The 11,759-nt window shown below is 40.5% G+C and overlaps 1 protein-coding gene across 1 annotated transcript; it reads right to left on the minus strand.

Moving 5' to 3' along the window:
- Window positions 1–1,303: 1,303 nt before the first annotated feature.
- On the minus strand, window positions 1,304–9,720 carry LOC140942576 (ATP-binding cassette sub-family C member 4-like). The gene is made up of 7 exons (XM_073391496.1): window positions 9,085–9,720; window positions 7,606–7,985; window positions 5,970–7,288; window positions 5,126–5,696; window positions 4,033–4,169; window positions 2,828–3,189; window positions 1,304–2,233 (listed from the first exon to the last, which is right to left on the minus strand). The coding sequence occupies exons 1-7, from the start codon at window positions 9,595–9,597 to the stop codon at window positions 1,676–1,678; spliced, it is 3,840 nt and encodes a 1,279-aa protein (XP_073247597.1). The 5' UTR covers window positions 9,598–9,720; the 3' UTR covers window positions 1,304–1,675.
- Between the last annotated feature and the right edge of the window lie 2,039 nt (window positions 9,721–11,759).

An 11,759-nucleotide genomic window follows, 5' to 3' on the forward strand; every position in this document is an offset into this window, starting at 1 on the left:
TGCCGAAGAGCATAATATGGATACAGGAGCCTCACTTCTCCCCTTTCCTATAGACTATAGCCTGTAAACATGCTGCTGAAAGGCTTAGTAGGGATACAGGAGCCTCAATCCTCTGCTTTCCTATAGACTATAATATAGCGTGTTAACATGCTGCTGAAGAGCATAGTAGGGATACAGGAGCCTCATTGTATTTCAGGGCCTTACTTGCTTAATGTTGGTGACAAAGTTCCATACAGGGAAGAACTAAGGTAAGGTGACAAAACCTATTCAACCACAGATTAATCAATCATTTATTTGCCTTTCCCTAGAATGATTTTAGAATTATATCAGAGATTCAATTATACTTGGCAGGTACCGTCAGCAAACCCTGTGGGACTTTGCGAGGAGGGACCCCGTACTAGTGGCTTTAATATGTAGATTATTGTATTTAGATAACTAATGGTTTGATGCACATAAAATCATTTCCAATACCACATTTACCTGAATTCCTGGGCTACTGCTTTTTTTACCTCCCTAACCAATATCATGCACATAAAAATTCTCCAAACTGATCTCCATACATACGAATAAGTTGAGAGAATTTGACAAAATATCAAAGATTTTTTCTTTGTGATCATTTTATTAATTCTCATAGACTTTGCTTTTGACAATCTATGGATATCGTCAGGAGAAAATTGATGTTGGTCAGTGGCATATCTAGGGGAGGGGTCTGGGCTCACCCCTTATTTTTAAACCAAGCTGAGGCCAAAGCGCCGATTTTTTTTTTTTTTTCCGAGACCGGGTATTCCCATTACCTCAGGGTCTGGATGACAGGGCCTCCCCCTTATCTCAATGTCTGGATCTGCCACCGGTTGGTCACTATTGGGACTTAAGAAGGGTTAAGAAGGGAATACTGCAGTATCAGGAATCAGGAATTTGCACCAAACCAAAAAATGAAAACACAAGGGGTGAGTTGGGTTTACTGTTTTCAGTGACTACAGCCTGCAAACAGGCTGCCGAAGAGATACTAGGGATTCAGCGCGCTTAGAGTGGTTTTCGTTTGAGTGTCGTAAAACCAAAACCAAAGTAATTACTCTGGCCAATCACATAGGACACAGACAATACATTGAACCAATCAAAACTCGAAGTAATTACATGTGGCTGACGCAAAGCGCGGGAAAATGCATGCGAGCGCGTCACAATTGGCTTTGGTTTTGTTTCTGATTGGATGAAAAGGTGGCGCGAATCTTTTAAGCCAATCGCATCGTGTAGAAAGTGCAAAACCAATTACTTTTCGACACTCAAATGAAAACCGCTCTAAAAAGGTTGCACAATAAAGTGAAAAAAAATTGGCGAGAATTGAGTGTTCCTAAGCCTAAATGTTGTAACTATCAACTGATTAAGGTTAACGTATTAAATATCATTTTGCATTTCTTTAAGGCTAACCGAATGCAAAGCGAAAAGTTTATATTCTCTCGGAAAAAGATGTCAAAATTGTATGAGATTTTCTTTTATCTGATCAAGATTTGATTAAAAGCTACTTGAAATCCACTTGAAAGACTGCGGAAATGAGAACTTTAAGTAAGACGATAATAAATTCGATAGCCTCACTTTAGGGCAGAGCTATACTGCTCGTTTTTTAAGGTTTCCAAAGAGGACAATACTTTCGAGATGAACGTCATAAGTTTTGGCATGGTCATTTAGCCGTTGCCATGTTGTGATTCTGAACAAGGCGAGAAAAATATCCATCGCTGTTCTGAAGCAAAGTGTCAGGTTTATCAAACTCCACCATCCGTCCCTGATGCATAACCAATACTTTATCATAGTCCATGATGGTGTTCAAGCGATGGGCAATGGTTATTACGGTAGAGTCTTTAAGTCTGTTACGTACAACTTCTTGAATCAGACGGTCTGTTTTGTAATCCACATTGGCAGTGGCCTCGTCCAGTATTATAATCTTGCTTTTCTGCAACAGTGCACGTGCTAAGCACACCAGTTGGCGCTCGCCCACACTGAAGTTGCTCCCAGACTCCCTTAACTTGTACTCTAGCTGCTCAGGTAATTTCTGAACTAGAGTATTTAACTGTACTTCTTCCAAAGCACTCCAGAGATCGTGATCCTTGTACAAAGAGAACGGATCTAGGTTTCTTCTGAGGCTTCCGCTGAAGAGGACGGGATCCTGAGTTATTACGGCCATAGACCTTCGAGCCGTCTGTAGATTGAGATCTCTGATGTTCACACCATCTATGATCACCTATATTAACACAAACATTCACCTGAGTTGGAACTGAGAGTGTTGCTTACAAAGCGACGTCAAAATAACCACGATTTTAATGCGTTTAAGGGATGCCAAACAAACGTCTCGCACGGCCGGATTTACTTTAATTTGAATTATCAGTAAACAAATTAAATTTTCTGCAATGTCAAGGCATCCACTACGTTTATGATGACTTCGGATGCGATAGGCCATTGAAAGAAATGGACAAAGTAGAAATTGCTTTAAATCCAGGCTACCGATGGGCGATCCAGTTGGCAATTTCCATTACGTTGAAAAGCGTTTGAAACAAGGAATTACAGTATCAAGGGGCGGGGAAGGGGCGGGGGGTGGCCTCGAACAGAAACCCAAAAGAAACCCCTTCAAGATGTCGAAATGGTCTTATATATAATGTCTCCGAGGAAGAGAGAAAAAAAAACAGCCATCCGTACAGTAATAACAATACAGCAATGGTATATTACAGTGGAAAATAGAAATAATTTGACTCGTCCAAAGTCTTCTCCTTCTTGCCGTGCAAGTCTCTCGCGACCGATCGCGTGCGCACACAAATCAGAAGACAATTATCATTCTTACGTTGCCTTCAGGCTCTGGCATTCGAAACAAAGCAGCCACCAAAGACGATTTTCCAGCTCCCGTGCGACCTACCACACCAACTTTCTCCTTAGCAGCGACGCTAACGTTTATGTCGTCCAAAATTCTCGGAGCCCCTTTTAAGTATGCTAATGACAGGTCACGTAATGTCAAGGAGCCTGTTTTCGGCCAGTCTTCAGGAGGCTGGGTGTCCGTAAGGTACCCAGGCTCTGGATCGATTTTAGTGTAGGTGAACACTCTTTCCACTGAGGTCATGAGATTTTCTGTCTCTGATGCGACTAGGATTCCATATTGCGAGGTTCCGAGAGTGTCCAATGCATATGTCAGGGACATGCCTGCCAGCGCTGCAACCAAGGTATTGACAGTTAGTTTTGAAGGTTGCACATTGAAAGGTCATAGAAAATCACATGGCTAAGACCTTGGGAGCAAGGGATGGCGCAATGGTGAGAGCGCTCGCTTCCCACCAATGTGGCCTGGGTTCAAATCCTGGCGTCGACGCTATATGTGGGTTGATTTTGTTGTTGGTTCTCTCCTTTGCTCCGAGAGGTTTTTCTCCGGGTACTCCGGTTTTCCCCTCTCATCAAAAACCAACAGTTCCAAATTCCAATTCGGCCAGCAATCAGGTAGACGAAGAACCACTTTGTGGATGTGCTACCTCTAAATCATTATCCATTTATTTATTTAATTTATTTATTTACGTGTTGAATGTGCCATCACAAGTTTTATTCATTTCCCTAAGCTGATTGAATGTGTGTGATTGTTTGTTTTCACTTAACCTCAAACATTCCTACACAAAGGAAAATCTCCTGAAAATCGTTCTATATTCTGAAAGAGAGTTTCCCCTTGAAACGTTTGCTATATATTGAAATTTACGTTCACTGTTGAAATGCATTTTAAGTTTCTCATCTTAGTAGGTTGCAGAACTATAACTATCAGCTGGATGGTAAAATGTAATTGCTATAATACCGTCATTAGCCTACAGAGCGCTTGGTGCGCTTTACACTTCATTACAAACTTTCTGAAATAGACTCATACTCAAGAATGAGGAAGAATAGCCCTCGGCAGAGTGGAAGCAATTTAGAAGGTGTGTGGTGGGAGTGGTTTGGTATAGAAAACAACTTCTTTTTCCTACTTCCGCTCCACTTCCCTTGAGGAGAGGCAAAACAATTCATAAAAACGCCACTCACCTCGGCTTTGCGTGGCAAATAGAGCTCCAGCTGATACAGAAGTCACAAGAAAATTACTTAGTAGCTCTCCTCGTAAAGCAAGCCAGTTTCCCGCTGCGCTTCTCATTATCATAGCTGATGTGTTTTTGTCTTGATATCTGTAAAAAAAGTTATAGTTGTATGGTCTGTACTGATTTGATTACACAAATAATGATGAGAGTTCTTCCTTTGCCACCCAACAAATCTCATTTACTCAAAGATTATTTACCTGATTCTGAATACACTGTGCGTAATAGTATTAAAAAAAAGGTTCGCCTAGTGTCCACAAATACAAACACCAGGTTAAGGAGGCACTTCGTAAATACTAAAAAAGTAAGGCCAGCTTTCAAAAGCGATGAGGCCCAGACCTACACTTGTTCACGGTGCTATAGAATCACGTGACCAGTGAATTTGATAACTAGGCTGAGGAGAACGTCGGGAAAACCTCGAAATCTCTTGCTCCGCAATACTCTTTGCTCTGAGCCCATATTTTTAGTCATTATGTTTTTGATATGCGTTCCATAATGCGGGACCAACCAAATTCGAAGATGTTTTAAAGGGGCTTGTGCAACTGAACGTTTTCATTTCTACTTCTTTGAAACCACGTGACCCTGCTCTTGAACATGTTGGATTTTGCTGGGTTTTGCATGACACATTGAACCCGTCAAAGTTGATGATCTCGAAACTCATGATCTCGATCGGTATCGTGACGTACCTTCGGCTCATCAAATGGTTTACTGAATCTTACAGCGGTTTAAACGTTATTGCCAAGTGAAGTCGTGCGTGACAAAATGACAAATAATCGTGAATCTCGATCGGCTAATCTGTTCCACATTCCTCTGCTCTTAAAGCGATTAAAAGTCAGCATGTTCGTCATTGCTGCGACATACTGATTCTTTGAAACAATTTCTTTCAAACCCTCGTGTTCTGAACAAAAATGATGAAGAGAATAGGACAAACCCTTGAAAAAAGGATCGTCGTTTCGAAACGAATTTGTTCTTTACTTAGGTTATATTCTGCCTGGTATAAAACTACCCATAAACGGTTGGAAAGAAACACAAAGGTAACTACTAACTTGTAAAATTTTTGGAGGAATTCACTTCCCATCCCTGACGAGCGAATTACTTCGAGTCCTGTTGCGGTATCAGCTATTAGAGAGTAAACTGGACTGCATGTTATTGCTTCAAGCCTCCTGATCTCCCGAGAGGAATTCAAGTAATATTTTGCAAGATAAATGAACAGCAGGGTTAACGGAGCACAAGTAATAAACAACCAGGCATTTACGACTGCTGAAAGAATTGTGGCACTAAAGAAATATAGCCATAACTGAACTGCCAAGAGAAACTGAGGTGGCAGAAAGTCATCCATACCGCCAATGTCTTTAGAAAAACGATTTAAGATGCGACCAACTGGATTTGTGTCAAAGAATAGGACGGGTGCCTGAATAACTGCTTTGGTCATCTCGTCGTGAAGGTTTTCTGAAGCCTTTAAAGCGGCAAGATAGAAGCAAAAGGAGGATACAACTGTAAGAAGCAAGGACATCGTGACGATGGATCCATATATCAGTAGTGTGACGTAGTTCTTCTGTTCTTGTTGTGACATCTTTGTCATTGATGAAATCCACCAATAGGGCGCGATCCACGCAACTACAAGAAAACATCTCATGCAGTCAGTCTCGAATGTCTGTATTTAGTCATTTTGTTACATTCTGATAAGAACTAAAGATGCACGAATACTTTTGCCTCACAGCTGGTGAAGTACAGTCAAACATTTCCTTAAACTCATTTGTCTCTGAACTGAAAAAAATCAATTGCTATTTTAGCCTGATCTAGTCCGTAAATGTCCTTGTGTGAAAAATAATTTAATGTGCAAGAGTGAGTCCTCAAAGTCTAAGTTGAATCTTAATCGAATTTACTAACCTTGGACAATGGCGAAAAACACAACGAGGGCAACAATGAAAGTGACTGGAAGGGCAGCCCTAAAGTATTTCCAATACAACTGCCACTTGACAGTTCCTACCATCCTGTCTTCTTTCTCTTCTGCAAGATCTAGTCTTTCCTGATATTCGTCGACGGAACTTGCTTTCCTGGCTCTTTTGTCCTCACCGAGACCTGTAATTGTACTATTTTTGCCTTCTTCTTGTTTTCCTTGAGGTACAATAAAATCATTCCCTAGCTTCTTCTGGTCCATTTGAGAGTAGCCACCTTGGTACTCAACGGAACCATTTTGAAGGATAACAACGTTGTCTGCATGTTGAAGGAACTGTAGGTGATGAGTGACCAGAATACGAACTCGCCCAACTAAGAACTCTTTGATGCACCTGTCAAACAAGTGTTTGCCGACCTTGGCATCCACTGCACTGAGTGGATCATCAAGTAAAAAGATGTCCGCGTCCGAGTAAAGTGCGCGTGCCAGACTCACTCGTGCACGCTGACCACCACTCAGGATTACTCCACGCTGTCCAATCTCAGTTAGATCACCTTTCGGGAAGCTTGATAGATCTTTTGCCAGGTCACAGACCTCCACAATTTTGAAGTACTTTTCTTTGATGAACGGTATACCAAAGACTATATTCTCTCTCACGGTGCCAGAATACACCCAAGGTGTCTGGGAGACGTAAGCCATTTTGCCAAAGCAAGAGCTCTGACCAGATGATATTGGAAGTTCTCCTAAGATGGTCATCAATAAAGACGTTTTGCCACTCCCAACTGGTCCAGTTATTCCCACAAGTTGCCCACTGGTAGCTTGCAGTGAAACGTTTTGTAGTGCTAAGCGATGTGATGAGTCGTTCAAAAAGCTGGAAACGTCTTCAAGAACAACCTGTGGCTGAAAGAGTTCCGATGTTTCGTCCGGTTTAGGTACACTACTATGGACAGATTTTGCTGGTCTTAAGGTCTCCAAGCTGAAGAACTGTGAATTATTTTTTTCGTCTTTGTCGTATCTTCCTAAGTGATTGGGTGCCAATGCGGACTTCCTTGAGATAAACCTCTGTATTCTATTGCATGCAGTTCTTGCGAGTGCAAGACGATGTAAACCTTCCCCAATATTAACAGTTACGAAGAATTTAATGTTAGTTAAGACAGAAAGCAACGTGAACACTTGGAATGTTGACAAGGAGTGTCCCGTGAGAAGCAGTGCCAAGATTGAGATGAACCCAGTAACGGTATGGCTGGTAAAGAACAGGGCGTGGATACTTGACAGGAGAAATCCTCGGATCCGAATGAGAGAAATCTCTTTCCTGCAAAATATTTTCTATACTTAAAACAAAGCCAACAAAATCCATGACAAGATTTTTTTTTTGTGCCTTTCTTTTACTGCAAAGAAGTAAGGAATTGGAACTTAAAATATAAACTTATGATCCTGGTACAGCTAGGCTGTACTGTCTTGTTGATCACACGATACTTAGAAGAAAACTGAGGAAATTCATCAGGGTTGCTAGTTAAAGTTATAGCAGATGGATATAGCCTTGAGCCTGCAACCAGTTTGTCCTTTATGCATGAAAAGAAAGAAAAAAAAAGACAACAGTAACAGCACAGGAAATGTATATGAACAAACCGTCTTATTTGTGCTACCAGATCCCTGAAGTTCCTCTCCCAAGCGTACATTTTCACCACACGGATTCCAGAAACAATCTCTTTCATTATCTCCAGTCTCTTATCCGTCTGTGCCGCAACTTTTTTGCGAATCCTCCCGGACTTAGATGCTGCAAGTGATCCATAAACAGAAACAAGGACGAGGAAACCAACTCCCACTAAGGCTTGCCAGGCGACCAAATACCACAGAAAGAACAAAGCGACGACAATGTCCACGGCAACAAACAGGAAACCTTGAGCTTCATACCCCACATCCCCAATAAGCACGGCATCGTTGGAAACGAGATTGATAGTGTTTTCAGAAATGTTATTTTCTAAGGCACATCTATTAAGTGAAAGAATCTAAAAAAAAGACAGAAACAAAAATTGCTTTGATTTACAATGTATATAATTCTGTACTAATTGATGAGAAAGATTTTATGCATAATTTAGAGGTTTCTAATAAGCTCAGATACAACTACTTTTAGGCCACACTTATCGAGCATATTGACTTTCCCATTGTCCTCAAAGTAGTTTAAGGCCTGGGACTAAGCGGTTTACATATGGAAAATGATTTATTGGCTATAACGTGGGCATAGTTTATGGCGCTGAATCAAAATATTGTGTCAATAAGTCACGTGATATGTCACGTGACCATTTTGCTAAAAATCGTAAATTACTGACTAATTGGCGGCCGGTTCAAGAAAGGAAATGGAGCAATAACATTTCTCTACTTCATATCAAATATTTCTAACACTTACGTTTGAAATGACCGTCCATTGTACTTCAATAAGAAATTATTAGGGAAAACATAATTCTAAATGCCCAAATTTTATCTTGAATTATTTAAGAGTTTTATTTCTAACTTCGCGTACATTCATTCCTTTAGTTAGAGATATTGCCAATCATTCATACGTTCCGAACACACCTTTGATCCAGGCCTTAAACCCCTTGAGGCATATTACTTTACTTGAGCCATGAGACAGTTTTACCTCCAGTTTTTATATATAAACTGACCTCTTTAATCCGAAATCTTCCGATCAACTGTCGGGAAATTAAAGTTATCGTTTCGCTAACCGGGTTGGCAGGCGTATAATGGGAGGGGAGAAGGGGAGAAAACGTAAAGGCCCCATGTCGTTTTGCCTTTCGAGTTTTTGTTCTTGCCACCCAAGATAGTCATCGTCAAAGTAAGGCACATACCCATATCGATTATTTTCATTGGTCATTCCCTCTCTTCCTCCCCTCCCATGTAGATAGATAGCTACAGGTGAATGTAGACCCTGTGCAGTTTAAATGCATGTTCTTAGTCGCGGATTTTTACTGCATTAGCTACCCAGACCATGAAAGATTGTTAGCTGCACCATCGAGTTGACTGTGTTATTTGAAATTCTGTATTAGAAACTGTTTTTGAGAGAGGTGTCCGTGGTAATTGGTGTACCCTAAGATAAAGTCATTGCAATACCTTTTTATAAACCAGCCCAATCACTGCAACTTTTAATTTATAAGCCATCATTTCGACCTTGAATGCACCGTGGTTAATGAACATAGCGCGTGCAAGCGAGATCACGGTTATGCAAAACATAAAGGGCAAAGTGGAAGTGTAAGTTGTGGTTCCGGAGCTTGAAGAAATGTTTTTCAAGAAGAACCAAAGTGCCAGAGGGAGAAGGTTCATTGCAAAAGAAAACAAAATTCTCAAGATCGCCACAACAATGTACTCCCTGCACGAAAAAATTCTCAACATAGCTCTCCAAAGGCGAGGCTTTATTCCGTTCTGTTCAGCTGTCCGGTATTCTGCGAGCCACTCCCTTTCCAGAGCGTCAACCAGCTGCTCTGCCCGAAAAGTCGGTTCAAGCGGAAAAATGTGTTTCTCCTCTAGGGGCTGCTGATTTCCCAGTTTTAAAACATTGCTCATCCAGGAAAAAGTTAACAGAGAAATACACCCTGCTGTCTCTCGCGGATTCTTTGAATCTCCCATAGCTAGCTCGCTCTTAGAGGTTGATATCTGGGATCTTGGACTGGAGTAGCGACCAGGATTGGCTCACTTAAGATTCTTCTATGAGTTGCTGACGGTAGTTTATAACTCCTTTGGCACCTTGATTGAAAAGTAATAATAATAATAATAAAACAGAAACGATACCAACAGTCAGTCAGTCAGTCAGTCAACCAATCAGTCAATCAATCAATCAATCCGCCAATCAATCAATCAATCAATCAATCAATCAATCAATCAAGTAAAGCTTTATTTCTATGCAGAAGTCATATCAACAGGGCCGGTCCTGACACTATAACCTTGTGAAAAAAGGAATAAAACAAAGTACGCAATACTAGTTAAGATCTATCCACAACATCTTCAATACTTGATTTAACCTACTCGCTTATTTATCATGCAATGTCAACGGAAGAAAACTCAGTGATAACACAAAAATTTCTTTTGTTTAATATCACTTCGTTTAGTCTAAGAAGACGATCGCGTATCGTTTTAATTGACCTTTTTAGCAGTATTGTTCATTGAGTTAATCAGTGAACAACAAACTAGTCAAAATTTCTTTTAAGGTATTGAGCAATGCGCTCATTGTCGTATGAACCAAATCGGGATTTTTTTTCCTTGGCGAGTAAGATGTCCTTTAAAAAACTGCTTGTCGTTTACTGTTCTTAAAGATCGGGAGTAACAAGATCACAGTGACGGAAGGGTGTTGGAATTCTATATTGTAATGCATTCTCTATTTCTACCCTACTAATTCTGCCCTAGTTCGCCGCAACAGTTGGTGTGCTTGGCTGTACTTCGGTACACAGCTTAACAACAGCGGCTCGTTATTAAAGCGAAGCCTGGCTGGGGTTTTCGTTTGAGCCAAGCAATAGACCTTCATATCATTTAATTAAATGGAAGGTCAACTATCCCTGGACACAAGTTTTATAATTCGTATATGAAACTGCCATTTTGTGTTTTATAACCAAACAACACGAATATTTATCGCCATGGCCCGCCCGTCAACGGCATATCTGCACGGCCATTTCAGTATCCACCAGAAACTCATAAGGGGCTGTTCTTGTATCTACTATATATGGCTGACTTTAAAATGTATAAAATACTCCGAGATGAATTCTTGTGATGGATCGCCAACGTAGTCTCCATAACAGCATGGAGAACTTTCGAGACGTTTGATAAGCACAGAGAGTCAGTTCACAGAGTTGTATCAATACACGTTTTAATACTGAGCTTGGGTGTCCTATGCCTTTACGATGCATTATTCGTTTCTTTGGCTGATTATGGCTAAGAGAGAATTATCCTCTCTTGTTATGGCACAAATTAGTTTCAATACAGCTGAAAGGAATTAATGGACCGAAAACACATTCGTGGTCAGTAAAAACGCAAAAAAATCTTATGCCATTATTTCAGTCAAAAACTAAAATCATTATTCCGTTCGATATAATCTACTTACTCCGGATAGAGAAAATCGGCATACCGTTATTTCTGCTAAAATGGCATTACAATCCTTTCTTTCCAAAGACAAAAATTTCTCCATTTATTGTTATTGCATTTTTCCTCTTCAGCCCCCGATCGACTGGTATTGTCCCATTCCCGTCCCACGTGACCCAATCACACTCCCACTTACTTTTTACCCGCGTTCAGAGCCAGGTCAGAGCGGGCCTTTTTAGCGGAGTTCAACTACACAAATTTTGTCCATATCCACCATGAAAGCTTCCTAGGTAGAAGTCAAAACACGCATAAAATAGGGAAAATGCAGGTTTAGTTTGGAAACCTCGAAAAGCGTTACAATACCTCGGAGTTCTCGAATAAACTCGTTCTGGTGCTTTTCTCGAGGGGAAAATATACGAGTAGACATTTAACCAAAGTCAGACATTAGTTAATGCGAAATCGATAAAGAGAACATCGATGAAACCTTTCACAAATTTCACGCGTAAACTTTGAAACAGTAGAAAATGAGACAAGTTTGGTGATATTTTTCCCAAGGTCATTCGAGGGGTATCACTGCGTCCTGTACTTGATTTCAGTCTCGAGTTTCGTTCAAAGACTTAAAAAAAAAAATGGTTCATATAATTTAAATATTTTTTTTTAACCTGCTATAAGGGCCTTATTTCTGTTCACGAGAAGGAAGTTTAAATAGACAAACTTGA

Source organism: Porites lutea, chromosome 7 (genome assembly GCF_958299795.1).
Source record: "Porites lutea chromosome 7, jaPorLute2.1, whole genome shotgun sequence".
In the NCBI taxonomy this organism is placed as follows: Eukaryota; Metazoa; Cnidaria; class Anthozoa; order Scleractinia; family Poritidae; genus Porites; species Porites lutea.